Genomic DNA, 20161 nt, shown 5'->3' on the forward strand with positions numbered 1-20161 from the left:
CTAGCAGCTGGTCAGTAACCTCCAAGGAATTCTTGAACACCTCCCTGTAAATCAAAAATAAACTACAGTTCTATAATTAAGGTAGAATTTTCATTCTTCAGTTAGGCTTCCTATAGGATTGGTCTTTACTATTCTATGACAATTTAGAAGCCAGTTACTGCAATACAAATCTGGAGGATGTTGTATGTTCTAAAAATTAATTTTAGGCATAGAAAATGCATTTGTCATCTTAAGAAGGATCTGGGCATTGATATGAAAATTAGCATTAACTGGTGACATCACGTGATGTCGAGAAAAGCGTTCCTGATTTAACACTATGCATGAGCAATAATGCTTCTGGTCCATAAAACTGGAAATATCTGAGGCTGTTCTGTGTTCAATTTATTGTTTGAACTTGGGACATTTCTACACCAGGCAGCAGTTCTGGTGTTCTCAAGTGCCCAGTTCCTTGCGGGATAACATATGGATTTGTAACTCTCAGAACTGTTCCTATGTCTCACTTTGCACTTGTGCATTTTAATGTAGCATGTGTAGCTGTTACGTGCATTAAGAATTTAGGAGTATACTAAAAAGAGAAACTAAAAACTTCATAATACCCTGATCACAGTTCAGTTTCACTAAAACCCTTGATATCCATACAGGACAGGATAAGGTCTAATGCACCTGCTATCTTCCTCTTCTTCTTTTGAAGACGAACTGGGAGTAACAAAAATGCAAACAAACCCTGTCATTCAGCCACGGGGACTGACAGTGCTTTACTGTGAGGCTGGAATAGGTCATTTAACCCCAGTGCCTCATTTGTGGCATCACTGGGAATGACAATCTGTGTGGGCAGCTGTAGAGCTTCCCCCACTCCCTTATTATCAGTACAGCGTAGCGGTTTGTGTACGTTAAAAGCCATATAACTGGTATGTGCATTGCAATGGCATAGAACAGCTCCCTCCCTGTCACCAAAGTGCCCCTTAGGTGCACGGGGACATCTCGCGGGGTGCCTGGCGCTATCTAAGCACAGTGTCTGACCCTCGCAGCTGAGGCTGCGCTGGCCCAGGAGGCACCTGCGGCTGAAGGAGCAGTCCCCAACCAAGAAAAGACTGTGCTGTCCCGGGGTGGGGGTGGGGGGAAAGGGGACGCACCCGTGTGTCCCCTGCCAAAACCACGCTGTCCCCCCCCATGGCAGGAGCGCTCGGCCCTGCTGAAATCCTGCCTGGTGTGGCAAGAGCAAAGGCAGGCGGACAGGCTGGAAGCCTCGGCGGGCGCGTGGGTGGATCTGTCTACACCCAAGTGCCTGGAGATAGTGCTCAGGTGACACAGAGGCGGTTGCTGTGAGCAACCCAGGAGAGATGAGGGAGGCGGCTGTGCTATATAAATAATAACGCCATTAGGGTGGCGTGAAATATCCTATTCAAACAAGAAACTTTCTCTGTGCCCCAAGAGGATGCACAGCGGTGGCTGCCGCAAGAAGGGAGGCAGCGGGGCAGGGAGGTGGCATTCCGGCAGGGTACGCTGAGCGGCCCGAAGAGAACCCCAAACTCCTAAATAACCAGAGGAAGTGGGGCAAAGACAGCCCTCCCACAAGGGAACCTGCTTCTCAGGTGTTGTCCCTCCGTGCTCCCCTTCCCTGTGCCCTGGAGCCCCAAGAGCCCCGGAGCCGGGAAGGGGGGGGATGCTGACACCCGGGCTGCCTTTGGGGGAAGCGGGGCAGGACTGGGAGAGATGTTGCCACCTGATGCTCCGGCAACTCCGGCTTTGCAGGGACAGGCGATGCTGGGATGCAGCGGGGGACAACTCGGCTCATTTCTTTGCCCCATCTCAGGCAGCAGCAGCAGCAACAGGAAATCCAGGAGCTCTGTGAAATGACAGGGAGGGAGGGAGAGAGAGTGAAGTCCCCTTGCCTCGGCTGGTGACGTCTCTCCTTCCTCCTTCTTTTTTTTTTTTTTTTTCCTGTCCCTATAAAGAATCTCGGGCTCGCATCAAACTTCCCAGCGAAAGCAAACCAAACCCAGAGGGGTGGGGGAAAAGGGAGAGATAAACCCCAAAGGCGGGATCTGGCCATGCCCAAGCCCCGCTACCAGCCGGCTGCTCGCCCCGGCTGCCGCGGCGTGTCCCCCGGCAGGTAGCCAGTCTGGGGGACCTGCAGCTCCCTCTCGTCCCGCCTCGCAAAACTCCCTGAAGTTGAGATATTCGCTCTTCCTCCCGATCTCTGCAGCACCTGCAACTCCCTGGATAAATACATCAAAGAGGCTTTTCAGTTCAGCCACCTTATCCCAAACTTCAGGCGAAGGACTGCTCGGAGCAGCGACTCACGGACTGGAGGAAACTTTTTGCCAAACTTTTCTGGTGCTTCGCTCTGCTTTTTAACTCCTTGAGTGACTTTGCACCACCCAGGCGGGCTGGGGAGCCTTCTCCTCTCGCGCAGAGTAACGCTTCCTCCCCCCGGCATCCCATGAATTAGAAAAGCAGGGGGAAACCAGGAATAAAGTTATTGTGGAAAAGAGAGGGGGGGGGGAACAACAAAAAGCACTTTGAGAAGAAAGGAAGGAAAACAAAATCTGCAGCCCAAGGATGAAGCAGTGAATGGAAAGAACAATTTAACTGGAATCAACAAGTGGGAACTTCTGCACGCCTTGTTCTTCCCCTCCCTTCCCGCTCCAGCCCGCAGGCTTTCAGAAACTTCTTGCTGGAAAGAAAACTTGTCCCCGTTTGCGGACCTCACTCCTCCTTGCGCCTCACAAGGGATATAGCTGTCACCCCCCGACCCTGCCCAAGGCACCGGTGATGGTCCCCAGGGCGAGCGCTGCCCTGGCCGTCTACGCCCTTCAGGGGCTGCTCCTGCTGCACGGTAAGACACGCTCCCACGGGGGCTTCTCCTTCTCCCCCCCTTCCCGGCGCTCCCACGGGAGAGGTGGGGGGGGCCGCTCGGGTCGGCAGGGGTTGTGTGTGTGGAAAGCTGAGTGGTCCGGTGGGGTGCAACGCGCTTCTACCCCTGGAGTTACACCCGATTTTCGCCGCTATCAGAAAAGCCAAGAGGCAGGTTAATGAGATTTAGAAGAGCTTTTCCGCCTGCCGTATGCCTTTTCATTATCTCGTTAAGCATAAGGATTTTGCCGGATTACCGCGCCATTCAGTCATGACACTGCAAATCATGTAAGAGAGCCGGGCTGTTATTTACCAGGGAATTCCTTCTGACAGTAATGATGATTTTTTAATATTTTTTTTGGATAGTGAATGTATTTCACAGCACAAGACTGTTGCTCCTTTAGCATATCATAATCTTTTTGTAGTTTTAATATCTAGAGGATAGCTTCTGGCAACACTGTGAAGCATCACTGTCCTTGATTTTCTTGGATTCATTCAGGGATTTAATGTATTCCTTCTGCAGAAAGGAACTGATTGGCAAGCACCAGCCCCAGTGCATTTCACGGGTCCCCAGCAGTACCCTCCCCACAGTTACCTACAGAATAAATAGAACCATAGAATCATAGAACAGTTTGGGTGGGAAGGGACCTTTAAAAGCCATCTAGTCCAACCCCCTGCCATGAGCAGGGACATCTTCAACCAGATCAGGTTGCTCAGAGCCCCGTCCAACCTGATCTGGAATGTTTCCAGGGATGGGGCATCCACCATCTCTCTGGACAACCTGGGCCAGTGTTTCACTGCCCTCAGCATAAAAAATGTCATACTTATATCTAGTTACCCTCTTTTAGTTTAAAGCCATTACCCCTTGTCCTATCGCAACAAGCCCTGCTAAAAAGTTTGTCCCAATCTTTCTTCTAAGCCCCCTTTAGGTACTGGGAGGCTGCAATAAGGTCTCCCCAGAGCCTTCTCTTCTCCGAGCTAAAATAGCTAAGCCTGAGATTTTGCTCCAAAGGGCTTGTCCAGCTTTTCCCAAAAAAACTGAAGCAGCAAACCTTACCGGTGAAAAGGACCCCCCTCCTCCACCACAGAAACCCTAGTGACCTGCGGTAGCAGTGTCCCACCTAACCCTGTAGAAGGCAGTCCCACGCCATGCTGGACACCAGTACCTACACCTTGAGTTGCACCTGGGGCGGCATAGGAAGGTCGCGCAGCCCTCGGAGAATTCCCATGATGCGCTCCATCTGGCTGACACGTGCACGAGCAGCCAGCTGTGTGCCGCGTTAGTTTTAACATCTGAATAGTCTGGAAAAGTTGCCCGTAGAAGGCATATTACCAGAAAGTCAATGTGATTTCCACAAAGGCATAAATCACCGCAGACTTTGATGGATCAGAGAGAGATAACAACAAGTCTTTGGCAGAAGGGAGAAAGCGTGTCTTGCCACAAGTGTTCCTGAGGCTCTAGGATGAAGTGGAGCACAGTGCAATTGTTCCTGAGGAGGTGGGTGAAAAGCCCGGCTAGAGATGCTACCAACATTTCAGGGCTTGACTTTCTTACCAGGTTAGATGCCTAATAATTTTGGTCCTAATAACTTTGAAATTTGGTCCAGATGCACTTTCCCATCAGTGCCAGGCACAGAGAAGGCAGAGAGAAGGTAATGCCCGCATCCCACAGCAGAGGAAGGAAGGCAGGCTCATTGCTAGCTGTCCCTGTAGGGAAAGGCTGATGATGGATTTGGAAGCAGCATTATGGATGTCAGACCTTTGTCCTTCATTAGGAAAAGATAATATGTTAGCACAGTCTCTGTGTGCCCTAATTAGGCTGAAAGCCAAACCGAAACAGGGCCAGGAAGTCGGAGGATTCTGGATAGCACTGATGTTATTGAGGTATTAACTCCTCAGTCACATTTCCCTCAAAGTTCATCTCCAGCAATGAATTCAAAGAAACTTTGTTTGACCTCCCAAGGCACTAGAGGCAGAGATCTATTCTGCAGGCTGTAGGTTAAACCTGCTCTGGGATCTTTGTGGTGAAAAAACTTCTTTCCTTTGAGGGTGGCAGAGCACTGGCACAGGCTGCCCAGAGAGGCTGTGGACTCTCCTTCTCTGGAGACATTTAAGACCCACCTGGACGCCGTCCTGTGCAATCTGCTCTGGGTGCCCCTGCTCTGGCAGGGGGTGGGACTGGGGGAGCTCCAGAGGTCCCTTCCAACCCTGGCCAGTCTGGGATTCTGTGACAATTAGGCAGAGTTGTGCTGAAGAGGCTGACTCTGATTCAAATCCAAACAATTTCATCTGCAATGCAGACAGAAGATTTTACAACTGTGAAAGACATCCAGTACCTGAGGTGCTGAGCGAGGGCAGTGATGTTGTGCGGCCGAGGGATACCTCCCGGCTCAGGACTTCCCGGGTGCCCAAGTGCGAAGAGGCTCTCTCAGCTCTTACCAAACCCTACCAAAGGACTCGGAGTGCCCTCTCCTTCTGTAGCAGCGGATTGCAACCACTGTGTCATTACCTCCGCCATGCTGCTCTGCGGCTGGCCAAGGCCGCCGAGGTGTGCCGCGCGTGCCAGAGGACAGAAGTTAACCACAGCCATTAAATTCATCCAGCTCAAAGGATGGTCCCCTTTAGGGAACTCCTAACTTCTCTGGTGCTTTCAGTCCTTGGGGGTGTTTAGGAGCGGGAAGAGACCATGCAAACGTCATCCCAATAATTTCCTGCCTTATTATAGAACACAGCTTCAAAATATTTTATGCATCTTTAAATTTCCTAAGACAGTTCTACAAGTATCATTAAATTTCCAGCTTCTTTTTGCTAATTACGCAGCTTATGCTCAAGCCCTTAGAGTACTAGTTAGGGTCTTTCTGCTGAAAACTTTTGATGTGGTAATTGCTGTGCAGATGCCAACAGCTGGCACACGTTTTAGGTATGGCGTGGGTTGGTTGAAAAACAGCCCTTTAAAAAAGAATCTGCAAAGAATTTTTGACACTAGCAACACCTTATATCTTGCACAAAAAATTTCACATGTTTTACCCCCTGACATTATTATCAGAAAGTTTTTAATATATGAGCAACGCAAATAGCTTTTCAGGTATTGGAATAAACTCCATAATTTCAGTGATTTACTACCAGAAAACTGACAAGATTCAAGAATAAAAATGAGGTCCTGCCTGATCCCTTTGAAATGAAAGCAAGTTTGAAACTGAATAGGGTTTTTTGTTTCATTTTGCAACCTCTTCTACGAAGAAAATATCCAGGATGGGCAATTTAGCTTTGCTAACGTACACATTTCAGCTATCCCAGGTACAAGGAGCCAAGTCAAAAGCATCAGGAGCTCCGACTCCTGCTGGTTCGCCAGCGAGGATGCTCTCTGCGCAGAGCCGGGCAGACCGCGGGCTCAGCGCTGCGCCGTCGCAGTCCCAGGCACGAAGGGTTTGCTCTTGCCCTTCTCTGAGGCACTCAGGGCTGGAAAGTCGAGGACTGGGGAGCTGACAACACGGGCTGTTGATCGGCTCTAGTAAATCAAAAATGTCTCTCTTAATTGGTGTTATTCCTAAACATTTGCTTTACTGTGGGAAAATGTTATAAAAAGCAGAGAAGGTGTTTTTTTTAAGATTGTGATATATGAGCCTCCTGCCCGAAGCTGCCACATTCAAAACCAACTGGAAATCTCTTTACAATAATTCGGCCATTTCAGGCAAGGAAAAAAATGTAAAGTATTTCTTGAATACTCCCTGAACTTCTAAAAACCAGCATCGTACCCGAAAGAATACTGAGAATACATACCAGATTGTTTGTTGAAAGTTTCTGTTGTAAGAACTTACAATATTTTCTTTAAAAATTTTAAAAAATATTTGTCTGGGCACAGTTCCCCACTGGTCTGCTAATACCTATCAATCTAAATGAGAGCAACGAGGTACATTTGAGTTATCTCTGTCCTTTCAGACATTCTCCGAACTGTTCGTTTTAGGATGAAGCATTTGTACAAAGCAATAGCTCAATCTACTTCAGTTTGAAGCAACATATGAAGTTGGGTTGCATATATGATATTTATGTTGCCAGTAGGTTTATGCACAAGGGCAAAAGGTTTCCAGCCACCACAGGAGGGTTCGTAGGTACAGTCAGCAGGAGGTGATCTGTGTTTTTCATAAGTTTGTCTTCCAACTTGCCAGTGCAGTTTGAAGGAGGGTGAAAATCTGACCTGTGCCATATACATTCAGAGATGTATCTCATCTTTGGCTTCCAAAGATATTTGCAAAGTATATGCAGCGAGGGTCAGTTCATCAGCAGCAAAGGACGGGACGAATAAAGAAGCTGCTTTCAGTTTACATTGCAAAACAGTTTGGGGGGCAGCACCAGCAGCCTGCTTTTTTTCAAACTACGCAGGAAGTTTGCAGGAGGCAGCATTTGACTTTCAAAGTGAGTACGAGGAGGACACTGCGGCTCAGCCCGACCGAGCTTAGCTTAGTGTGATAGTTCCTCTGATCAGCCTTGCTCCGCTGTGCCTTTTTTCTCTAAACCAGCCTTGTGTCACTGGAATGGGAGTCACAAGTGGAAGTAATTAGATGTTTGGAATATCTAAACAACAGCTAGGAACAAAATAGATGTGTCCCTAGTGTTTTCCTTCAGAAACCAGCTCAGATGACTGACAGGACACGAAGGCTTCTCCGTGCCAATCAAGACATTTGTGTTCCTCCAGTCCTCACCTTCAGACAGAGCATCTATCTGTACTCAGTCACAGCGACCAAAAAAAGAAAAAAAGATTGGTTACCTAAATAAGCTGGTATAAAATGTGTGTAACAGGGAACTGATCTCCTCACCAAGTTAAGCGCTTCTTTAATTTTTCTTTTTAAGGCCACAGAGAAAATAGTAGAAGCTGCCAAAATCAACCAGCCGAGGTTATTATCTGGAAATGGCATTTAATATAAACGCACGCTCGAAGCTTGCCCCAGGGAGCAGAACTTTAGCAGCAGAGAGCTTGCAATCACCAGAAGCCAGGCAAAATTAGAACAACTCACGTGAAGCGAGGTTTGCTGTATGAGAGGTGTGACCTTAGAGACTTGTCCATGAGCCGCTTCCTCAAGTGGGGAAGGAGGAAGGCTCAGAGAAGATTGGGATTCTGAGCTCAGGAGGCCGTGATGAGCAAAACTGATGGCTGCCCATCTTCTGCAAATTCCTCGCTGCCCGAGTGCTGAACACACTTCCATGGGGAACCCCAGCCCACCCGAAACCAGGCATCAACATAAACTCAAACTGAACTAGGCAAACCTTGTGACTGCTTTTACGAGCAGATCATAGAATCAAAGAATCACAGACTGGTTTAGGTTGGAAGGGACCTTAAAGATCATCTAGTTCCACCCGCTGCCCTGGACAGGGACACCTCCCACCAGTCCAGGTTGCTCCAAGCCCCGTCCAACCTGGCCTTGAACACCCCCAGGGATGGGGCAGCCACAGCTTCTCGGGGCAACCTGCGCCAGGGGCTCACCACCCTCAGAGTGAAGGATTTCTTCCTAATATCTCATCTAAATCTCCTCTCTTCCAGTTACCCCTCGTCCTATCACTACATGCCCTTGTAAAAAGTTCCTCTCCAGCTTTCTTGTAGGCCCCCTTTAGATACTGGAAAGCTGCTATAAGGTCTCCCCAGAGCCTTCTCTTCTCCAGGCTGAACACCCCCAACTCTCTCAGCCTGTCCTCCCAGCAGAGGGGCTCCAGCCCTCGCAGCATCTTCGCAGCCTCCTCTGGACCCACTGTACTCCTGTATATCATCTCCTGCATTGGCCAATAACTAGGATACAAAACAGGAAAGAATCTCTTGGGTCAAGTTCAGGCCCCCTTCACAGGGCTGGATCTGGTGTGATGGTGCTTTTCTTTGCTGCTGCTGAGAGAGGGGCTGCAGCACACGCAGCCGTCGCTGGCGTTACACTCTATATCTGAGTGGCTGTCTCAGCTCTGTGCTTTCAAAGGCTTCGGAAACGTAAGCGGTGAATTCACATACTAAGGGCAGCTGAGCTACTGCCCTGTGCAAATGTTGTTAACTCTTGTATTAGGCTGCTCCTAACAGCGTAATACAGCTGTGCACGCTGATGGATGGTGAGTAAGTCTGTGACTGCTTTTGAGGCAGTCCAATACCCTCATCTCCAAATCCTTGGATTAGTCTGTCTTTACAGCACATACTTTTTGTCCTCGGTACATCCTACATCCCTCTCCTGCTCTCCCCCTCTTTCCTGGATGTCTCCTAAACTCCCCTCGGGGCTCAGGATTCCTTGAATTTTTACATTAGAAAAAGCCAAGAGGAATTTCTCAGCCTTTCCATAACAGGAGTCTGCGTAGTCTCTCTTCCCCGTACCAAAATGAATTTTGCCTTTAAAATTGTGCCTGGCGCAGAGATTTTGGTGAGCCAAAGTGGGATTGCCTGTGACCTGCAGCTGAATCTCTTATTTTCTGCAAACAGATGCACTAAGTGTTCCCGCGGTACCGAATTTTACAAGACGTGATTTTTGCAAGCCTCCCGCCCCAACACCTAGCAATGCAGAAGAAGTGACAGCCGCGCGGTGTGTGCGTAACCAGGGTTCAGGGCTTTCGTTGCAGCTCTAAACAGTAAAGCTTTTAGCACTGTGGAGTCCTTGAAATTACTGAGCAAGAAGGAAAAAACCTCGTCTAACCCTTCGAACGATGAAAGGCTGAACAAGCCGGTTTTCCTTTGTGCCCTGCAGGGAATGGCAAAAGCATATGGTCCTCAAGATTTCAAAATTCAGCCAAAGACTAAACTGAGGCCCAGAATGTAAAGGAAATATAGGGACCGGCCTTCTATTTTCAGATCACTTGCCTTTGTCTTCTGCATTTCCACATAGGTTTCCTTAGATCTTCCTGTGTTTTTCTGAACTGTGGGAACGTGATTGCCAAGGAAGTAGAGAGGGGAGTTTTCAGCCCTGCTGGGATTGTTCTTGATTTGAGGGTCAAGGAAGCTTGACCTAGTCATTACCTGTTGCATTTTTTACAAAATCGCCATGAATCTAAAACACCTCAGCCAAAATGTTTGCTTCCTTAGAGCCCGCAGCTCAGGAGTCGCACACCTTCGATCCTTCCTTACAGATACACTAAGGTCAGTTTGCAGGAAAAGCACCAACCGCCATGGGGCTACTTTGCCTATTCCTCTATAGCTGTGAGTAAAATGGGACCGCGCACGTGGATACTCCACACAAATACAGAGTAGCAGCTATTCTGTAAGGCATTCATCCTGTTTGCCATTAACTCATAGCTCATTAACTGAAATCAGTGCCGAATACAATAATTTAGGAGTTAAAGCAATTTCCTCCCCATCCCTAGAAGCCTGCAGCGAGCGATGTGAGTGGGGGGCCTTCCAGAATCCCAGTTCTCACCCTCGATTGCCTCACAGCTACTGCGAAGAGCTCACTTTGGCCCTTTGTAGCCAGAGGGATCATCCCTGAAAGCTGATACTGAGCCTGGACTTCCCCAGCTTTTGGGTTGGGTTGCGCAGGGGTCGGCGTTTCAGACCTTTAATAGGCAGATGCCTACGACAGCGTTTCCTCCAGGAGTTATAAAATGTGTTTTTCCCCTCTGCTTCTTCACTTGTTCTTCCAGCTGCCTGAAGCCGGCTCCCCGAGGGGCCGTAACACATGCCCACACAGTAGCTTTTGGAAGCCCTTCTTGTGGGCAACGCTAATTACAATACGCCTTCATACAGGAAACGGCTGTTGGAAGAGATTGCCCAGAGCCCTTAACAGGAAGGCGCGTGCGGCTCTGTTTGAAAGGAGGGAAGTAAAGCACTGTGGATTATCAGTTGCAAACCTCAAGGTCTCTGTCTTTACTTGCAGAAAAATAAATCCCACAGGTGCCGTGTTGTCCGGCACTGGGTCACTAGGTACGCGTCCCCCCCCTCCACTGGGTCACTAGGTACGCGTGTCCCCCCCTCCACTTAGGGAAGGGTACCCGCTCCATTCACTGCCGACCCACTCCTGAATTAATTCTATCACTGCTAATTTGCAAAGATACGGGAAGGGACTTCAGGAGCATCCACGACTTCAAAGCACAGGTACTGCTTTGCTCCTTAGCCCACGAGGAATATCAGAAGAAGTACTAATGCAGCGCCCAGGTGTGGGGGGAAATGCTTTTCCCAGCTCCGGGTCTGGATGTGCGGGAGCCGAGGAAGCTGGATCAGCTCTGGCTGCATGACACAGCAGGACAGAGCTAAACAGCAAATTTGGCTAGTTAAAAGGGTTTTGTACTGTTACAATTAAAGGATGATTCAAGTGAATCTAAACAATGATGTCACCCTGAGAACCTTTTAAACACAATTTAAGCTATTACACGGTGTGAAGCAGAGAGAATTGGCTAACCTTTTGGCCTGCCACATTTTTTTTCTCTACAAATGGATGATGTCTGGATTATTCTCATTTCATGTTCATGCACTTGGGACAAGCTTTGCTCTCAGTTACATAGGTTTAAAGCTGTAGCTTGGCTGAAGACAATACCCTGTCTTTGAATTTGCCTTTGTGTGACCGAGAACATTTATTTTATTACGGTTGTTTATACATTTGTTGGTAGAATCTGAGTGAGAAAAGAACTGGCTGAAAGGCGCTCTCTCACTGCATGCTTTATAAAGGTAGAGATTTTACTGATCTTGCTGGAAAATCCCGATTTGGTTTGGGTGTGAAAATTCCCTGTGAGAAAGCTAAGTAACCTGCTTGCTTTCCTATGACGAAGGGAAACCAGCGTGTGGCCCCCGCACCGAGACCGCAGCAACACCCAGTTGTGCGAGGCGGCCCAACAACCCCTGCTGCTAGTCCCGAACGCTCTGCTGTACGCTCTCGCTTCACATTTATTTTGGCTTTGAAGATCCCATTCTGCTAAGCCTCCTGGAGGCTCTCATGCTTAAAACAACTTTCCTGCAGTCTTGGCAAATGTATTGAGTAAGGACGGCGCAACAGCTAAGGCAAGAGAACAGGGTTTGGCCCAATAGGAGTTACCAGAGAGAGTAATTAATCCCCGTAATCCTATGTCAGCATGAACGGAGTGGAGCATGCGATGGGGAGGGATTCCCTGGGGCAGAGCCTCCTCTGGCTGCGATCTCAATGGAGTTGGCCCATCTCACTCTGAAAGAGCCGTGTGTTTCTCACAGCTCATCATCCCACTCAGTGATGACTTTTCCAAATACAATGACTCCATGGGTCTCTGGGAAAGTAAGGCCCAGTTGTTACCGTGAAGCCGCTAATGATCCCGTTAACAGTTTTATTACTTAATCCACTGATATATCAGGTTCTGACTTTGTCCAGAAAGGAGATAAACCAAGTCTCTGGTGTGATGTATTTACAGGTTTGGAATTGCTCCGGCGTTTCTAGGCTGTGCTTGCATTTGGACTGTTTTCTCATGGCTTTCCCACCAAGTCAAATAAACATGAGTAGCTTCATTCTCCGGGTCAATTTGGGCAATATCACCCTGTCCTAATGAAAGAGAAGTGCAGGTCAAGACAAAGACCCAGTATGGCACAAGTCCTGGGATGAAGGAACTGTCTGGGCAAGGTGGATTCAGGAAGGCAGCAGGCTGCTGAGCAGGGTACCTCAAAGGTTCCCCCCATCTGGCTCCAGACAGTATTGTACACTGCAATCCCCACCAGGACATTCTGTCATTACATTTGAAGGAGGATGTATACCAGGCTGATTTCTTCTTCTTCGAATTATGGAGACAGGGGATTATTCTGATCTATAGACTTTTCAAACAGAAAGACCTGTAGAGCTGGTTGCTTATATGCTACGGCTTATATCAGAAGAACATTGTTAGACTAGAAGAAGGAGACTAGAAGAAGGAGGTAGAAAGACCCCTCTAAAAGAAATTTGGGGGTTCACAATATATTAATTGGACTGCAATCTTTATACCAAGGATAAAAATATTTGGTATAAATTAGCCATGTACTTTGACTTTTTAATTGTTGTTTACTTTGCATTTGAGTGGTAATGTTCAAACCCACATGGAGAAATGCCATTATTAGTTTAATTTAATAAATCACGAAGCAGTGTACCTTCTTCTGGTTACTGAAGTTGATCTCTACTGAATTTTGTGCACAGCTATCGTTGTTATTAACATTAAATTATGAACCTTCTTTTCATAATGTACTGCATGTCAGAGCTGGTATACAATATCATCCAGGGCAGGCAGCCACAAACAGGCACTGCGATATCCCACAAGTCTACAAGCGCAGACTAATTCTCCCAAAAGAAAGGCTCTCCTTTTCCCATCCCAAGAATACGTGCGCAATTTGGTTTAACATTCTTCATGACGGTATCTTCAGCCTTCTGGAGAGTTTCTGGCAGAAGGACAAAAGAAGAGGAAAGGAGACAGTACTGTCTGGGTATAAATCTCAGTTTTCATTTGCCAAACCTGGCCTCCACTTTGGAGAAAATCAGGGCAGTAAAGCTGAAAATTCTGTGCTCAAAGTGGGATTAATGGAAAAGCTAAAACTGAGCTAGTTTTGATTTCCGTGGAGTAGAGTTTGCATAGCTGCTGTTCAAGGCCATTTGCTCTTCCACTGTACAATACCACAGTATCACTGTACTATTAAATGTTAATGTAGACCTTTAAATGCTCTGTGGATTTGTGTCTGGCATTGAGCAATGCAACTTTGACATTCTGCCTTTCTTTCTACCTGAGCCTGGGATGTCCCTCAGTCTGACCACTTGACCTAAAAATTTTGGTCTCAACACCTTCCTGATTTAACTGATCTTGTTTTCCCGACAGTTTACATTAAAAAGACAAAGGTGGCTTTCAGAAATAGGCAGCTATTGCTGGGGAAAACAGGAATAATCATTGTAAGATAAATGACTGAGTAGAATCAGTTTGGCCAGAAACGTGAAAGACAAAGCTGACAGCGTGAGTCTCTTACCAGCATAAATCAGATCCATTTGGAAATGCAACTAGTTGGTCCTGGGTCTGCAAGTGCCTTGGGTAGCTTGCACTGCCTGTTCGGTGCTGCAGAATCATAGAATCACAGAATGGTTTAGGTTGGAAGGGACCTTAAAGACCATCTTGTTCCAACCCCTCTGCCCTGTGCAGGGACACCTCCCCCCAGCCCAGGTTGCTCCCAGCCCCGTCCAACCCGGCCTTGAACACCTCCAGGGATGGGGCAGCCACAGCTTCTCGGGGCAGTTTGTTCCTGTGCCAATCTCCAGAATGTCTTTTAGGGGCTGGTTTGCTGCATAAAAAAAAAAAAAAAAAGCCACTAAATATTTTCTCCTTGTGCAAAGAGGGGATAGAGGGATGCACACACATACAGAGACGGTGTTGTCACTACCCCTTCTCCTCAGGTGGCTTCTTCTTTCCTGGGTCACACCTACTGCAACCACACTTTATAATTGATAAGGTGGAAATCACCTTATCGATGAACAAACCCTTTTCCTGAACAAAAGGCCAAGTGTGATCTTTAATCCAGAGTCCAGTGCTGGACGATCTGTATGAGGGAAATACTGAAGGCTTTATTCTACGACTCTGTGATTGCTATTACAGGTTCTGGACATTTCCGATATAGTGGTTAAACCCACTCTATGCGTTTCTTTTGCATCCTTGGAACAGCAATGATAATTAATATGGACATCATTAAAGTCATCACCATTATGGTTCAGGATCAACACTTCACCTTGATGAATCAGTTAGCTAATGGTTTGCAGAGCCATTGATTTTGGCTGCCGATTCTTTAATTCCCAGACTGACCAATATATCTGGTCTTGTCTGGTGTCACCATACGCAGTCTCCTTAAATTTAGATCTGGGCTAACCAGACTTAAAAAGAGACAGTAAAAGGGATTAAAGAGCATCATCAGGAGAGCCCAGAACAGCCTAATTCCTTTAGCCATCTTTATTGTTTTAAAATCTTTCTGCTTATCTCAGTTCTGGTCTTGACATCTGCTGGTAGTGAAAGCAAAGTAGTGACACTTGGGCGTGGTGGGATGTTAGGAGGGTATCTCCTACGCTGATCTTCGTGCAGTGTATAGGAGAAAGGAATTGAGAGGAATTCTCAGCATACTTAGGGCAAAGGTCTCTCCTGTGCTCTTACATTTAATGGTTGAAGTGATGTCCTTTAGTGTGTATTGTACTGCTAGCCTTTGAAAGGCTGCCTTTTTGTTTTGATTCTATATTGTTCTAAATTAAATAGTAGGAAAAGAGAAACCTCTGCCACCATAACATTCTCTTATAGGTCTATTCATTATAGAGCCCAAGAGGAAACTGAGAGTTCCCCTGGACAATGGTCTGATATACAAACGAGCATACATTAACTTTCTGTGGTTGTATAGTTCTTTTTGGCTGCATTTCCTTTACATTCTTAGGAACACGAATTCAGGCATAATTTGGTTTGATGTCTTCCTCTGCCTTGAACTGCTGTCTTGTTAGACATACTGCTCGTCAAGCAGCCTCGCTGCAGCAGAGGCCTGAAGTGGAAGTGCATCAGCAGACGTGGTGGTGCACTGAAGGATGCTTTTGGAGTGAGTGGGAGAACCAGGAGCATAGGAGACCAGGCCAGGTCTGCCGGGTTTTGGCTGAACTGGGGTTAGGTGCTGGGGCACCACTGGCCAGATGCCAGGCTCCAACCAAGAAGGATGTCAGGTGGGTTGGACATAAGCCAGGATGTTTAAGTAACTCAACTTCGGTGCCCTGTCCCCTGACAAACACCTTAGGGGAGCTCACTTGGGGCACATCCGCTATGGCTTTGGCAGCCCTAACTCCAGAACAGGGGCTGTAGCGGGGTACGATAGAGGAACACCCAGAATCTCTGGATGGGCAATGGCTGGTGCAATTGCAGCTGTGTCCACTGCAGTGATGAGTGTGGATACTTTGCTCAGGACCACAGCTCAGTCGCTGCATGAACTGCGCTCTTCAGCTTGTAGCCACCACTCAGACCTCCAGCGCTTTGGGCACTTGGGCACTGCATTCCTGTCTGCAGCACAGGTATGTCTTCTGCTTTTGTGCCTCTGCTTTTCTTCTGTAAATCAGGGAGATTAGCACTTCCCTTCCTCCCTGGAGGGATGGGGCGATAAATGTTTTGAAGAGAAAAAGCAGCTTAGGAACTGCAAGAGATTTACTTCATCTTTCACTTCCATCACCAGAGAAAAAGCCATTTGAAGCTACAAAAATATTGAGGCGTTTTAAGATTGTAAGGATTAGGGGTGGGATACTGCGATAGGCTTGGCTTGAACTGTCAGAAATGAATCTCCCTCCTGTCCTCCAGATGGACTCCTATAGAACTTGGGTTTGGCTGTTGCTCCTTCGCACTGACATGTCATGCTCTTTGCACTTACTTTGCATGGGAACAGAGCCAAGTAGATGAAAAAGATTAGAGCCCAGATCAGTCATTGTTACCCTGCCTTCTGCAAACAGCTCTGCACAGCCTGAAGAGTATGACGCCCGCTTCTGAAATGCTGCCTGTCCCATCCAAAAGGTGTGTCCATCGCACCGCTCCCTGCCAACGCCGGCCTGCAGAGCCCGGACACGTCCTGGGTACCGCCAGGCACGTGGCAGCGATGCGCAGGGCTTGCAAGGCTACAGCTTTTCTGGAATTTCTTTTAACGCGGCACCTTCCTCAGCCTCTTGGCCCGCACATATGTGGTCGGTTGCTTGTTTCCTTGAAGGAATAATAAAGCACAAACACACACACAGGCGTGCACACACACACACAGGTGCAAATGAATGCAGTGGCACTCCAATTGCAACTATATTCCAAAAAGCCTCTTAGTTTTCATTCTGACTGTGTCTTCTGGCACAGAGAAATTTGCAAAGCTAATTTTCAGCTCCTGTCTAATGGATTCCCCTGCTGAGTGTCTGTTACAGTTAAAGGATTCCAGATTGAGAGTTTGTTCTCGTCTCCCCTGTGCACATCTATGTTGGAGGTACTTCTTGGAGAGCTGGTTAATGAGCCTGGAGTGCGACTGAGTGTTTGTGCTGACGTTCAGGAGGACTTTCCCCTCCTCCTTGGAGGCAGGTAGCCCTCACACCCTTACAGCCCATTTATTTTCTTACTGCTTTCACCCCAGTAGAGCTAAGGTGATTATAGGTATCAGACCGCGCAAGGGAATATTGGATTTATCAAAGTTGAGAAGCGAAAGGAGAAATCCCTCTCGCTAGGAGCTCACTCGTTTTGGAACTTGCACACTTTTTGGGAGGAGGACAGAGCTGCAGTTGAGCAGCGTGCAGCAAAGGTTCAAAATGCCCTGTTGCACCCGATTTCCTCCTCGCCCCTGTGCCTGCCCCGCTGGCCACCCTCAGAGGAGAGGCCACTGCCGGCCACACCAGCCATTCGCCTGTGCCGGCTCCTTCCAGCTCCTGTAGAAACAGAAGAAAGCCTTTCACTGGGCGATCCTGCAGCTCAGCATAGAACACGGAGCCAATTTTCTTGCGCTCCAGTTCCTGCGGTGCTGCAGGCTCCCTGTACCACCTCAAGGAAGATACTTATCTTATCTGTCTTCAGTTTCCAGCAGTATATAATAGCAATTACTTACCAACCTCACAAACAGGCTGCAAGGTTAAATCTCTTTGTAAGCCGCCTCGCAACTGATCTTCGAAATGCAGACTGTTATGATTATTATTATTGCCATTTTGGCACTGTCCTTTCTCAGCTATGGGTGTTTTGCTATGACATCTGCACCTACCCAAACCTACAACTAAGGTTGAACTATCAGTTTCCACTGAAGATTTTCTCGTATTTGGGCACAGTATATCAGATCTTCACCCACAAAGGCCCTTCGAGGGTGGGCATAGCCATGCAGAAACCTAAAGAGGAGTGGCACACACACGTACAAACAAGACAACCCATTTCATGCATCTTCTTTTCTCATACCTGGAGACCAAACCTCTAATGCTTATTTTAATATTTGTTCAGATTTTGTCTTGAGGAAGGGTGGGAAGAAGGACAAAGAGAGACATTGTTCCTCTTTGGAAAGCGTTTTGATTCTCCCAAGCAGCTGGCCAGGCAGATCTTTAAGTATTTACTTTAAGTACACCTTTCCGTCTCCGGCAGGTACAAAGACAGCTCTGCTGGGGCATCTTGGGAGGACAGAGGCCAACAGGACCAAAGGAGCCCAGGCGGGATCAGTGTTGGAGCTGGGCGCTGTGTAGGGTTGGGATTAGGGTCAGGGTTGGGATTCGGGTTAGGAGAAGCGCACTGCCTGAGCAGGAGTGGGGTTGCAAGGAGGATGTCAAAGGAAGAAGGGAGCTGCAAGTCTCTGGGAATGAACTGAGCAGGAGGCAGCAGAGACAGAAGATTATAGTGCAAAAAGATGCCCCAGCAGCCAAAATGTCTCACTGAAGATCTGCGTGGTGGTTTGTGGAGGGTGAGGGAGGTATGAAGGTGTGCTGGCCATGCCTAGCTGGTGAGGGAGAAGTCAGCCTCACAGAATGACTGTCACAGACATCTCTCAGTGCCGACAGACCAGGGACAGGATGGGTTTATGGACGATGATTGTCATGAATTCCTCAACTTACCCTGGAACATAGGTGAAGCCAGCTCAGAAAGGCTACTAAACACCTAGCACTCATTCAGCCACTGCTTTGGATATACACGACCGATAATCTGGCTCTTTTCATGTGTAGTTAAGCCATCTAAAAAAGATCAAATTATTGAAGAGGTACCTCCTTACCGCCAGGTACCTCTTTACCTCCAGGCTAAACTAGAGTTACAACTGCTTAATCTCTGACCAAGCAGTTTCTCTCATTTAAAAGGGAACAGCATAAATGAGCTTTCACTGGAGCACGCTATCCTGGCATTTTAATTAAGATGAAAATATATAGGTAAAACAAAATACCTGGGCATTATCTGTTTTCGTGGCTATTATTCTATTTGTCAGCTGAGGCAATCCATTTGCTGCATGAACTGCAGTGCTAAGGGTACGGTATCTTTGTGCTCAAAAGCAACATATTCCCAAGCATGTTGTCTTTGGCATGGCCAATATTTTATCTGCCAGAGCCAACGTTAATGAAAAATTCCTGAAAAATTCCACATTTCAACACAGCAATGCTCTGATGGGAATAACAATCTCTTCTGACCTCGTTCAAAAGCAGATATCGGGCAGTATACAAAATAGGGCGGTATTCCTGAACCCCCCTACCCAGGACTTCGGGTACTTTGTGCTAAGTTTGTGATGCTTGCCTGCCTTTATCAGTGATATCAGTACTGTCAGGTTGTGAACTCCCCACAGTACCTGCATCCAAGATCAGCATTTCTCGGAACAGACAGGCGTGCAGTCAGGAACACTGGATCGGGGAAACTAAGAACTGCCTTCTAGTTTTGTTGCGCAACAGTCTCATCTCTTTGAAACAGTCAGTGGGATGTAGCAAGTTTATAATGAGAACATGTCTGTATAGAAGCGGTTTCCCCTTCTGGGACAATGCTGGTGAAGACATGAGTCTTTTTGACGTGGTGCGTAGGAATATTTGTGATCCATTACAGTCAACATTAGCCTAGATGATTTGTAATATACGGGCTCATCTCTGCATTGCATTGGACAGGATGGAAAACTATGGTCACGCAAATAAAGCTGTGAAATAAAAGCCCAGTATGTAAGTAAGGTGGCTTTAAATCACTCTCAGTGGCTGCAAAGTGCCAGAGCAGGGAAATGGAAGGGACTGGTTTACTTTGATGTGCATGAACTGAATTCACACAGCTCGTCATTCCCCTTAGGAATTCAGACTATCACGTACTTTTGTTGTATGCAGGATAGTACTAGAGGTTAACTGGCATGTGGGCTGTACCACAATGAAATCGCTGACTTGAACAAGAGCAGAGCCACCTTGAATTTCTCCTTCAGTCCCTTCACTTGAGCCTTGCATGGCCGGACCATCCTTCCTGCTCTGAAAAAGCTTCTTGTCAAGGCTGTCCCTATGACATGGGCAGGACAGGCAAGCCAGAGCTGTGGGAATTGTGGAAGATCCCAACATAGGAAAGAGAGGCCGTTCCCAGGAGATCTTGCAACAAAGCTCAGAGAGGCGTGTGCTGGATTCATTCACGTAGTGTAGGTCACTCACTAAGTGGAGAGATAAGTGAGCTTGTCACCAGCAGGGAAACCCCCCGCGCATACAGCCTATCCACGCACTGTCCTACAACTGAAACCTCTGTGTTATATGCACACTTTGTGGACCAGAACACAGAAACACAGAAGGCAAAGGGAAATCAAGACTTACAATTAGCAGGGATCCGAAATCAGCTTATTACACACATCGGCACCTGACAAAAGGCAGGGCAAGCAGCATAATTTATTCCCCCCCTGTTGTCAGAGTCTATGATAGCGTCTACTATCAACAACCGTCTGTCGTGC

General features: G+C 47.5%; 1 protein-coding gene across 1 annotated transcript in view; it reads left to right on the forward strand.

The window, feature by feature from the left end:
• Positions 1–2422: 2422 nt before the first annotated feature.
• The window catches only part of LOC309675747 (vascular endothelial growth factor receptor kdr-like), a 136166-nt gene continuing 118427 nt past the window's right edge, over positions 2423–20161 (forward strand). Inside the window, exon 1 of the mRNA XM_082488119.1 lies at positions 2423–2839. Coding sequence (XP_082344245.1) covers positions 2776–2839 — 64 coding nt within the window. The 5' untranslated portion in view covers positions 2423–2775. The remainder of the gene's footprint in view (positions 2840–20161) is intronic.

Source organism: Vanellus vanellus, assembly GCF_965231255.1.
Source record: "Vanellus vanellus genome assembly, chromosome: 10".
Classification (NCBI taxonomy): domain Eukaryota; kingdom Metazoa; phylum Chordata; class Aves; order Charadriiformes; family Charadriidae; genus Vanellus; species Vanellus vanellus.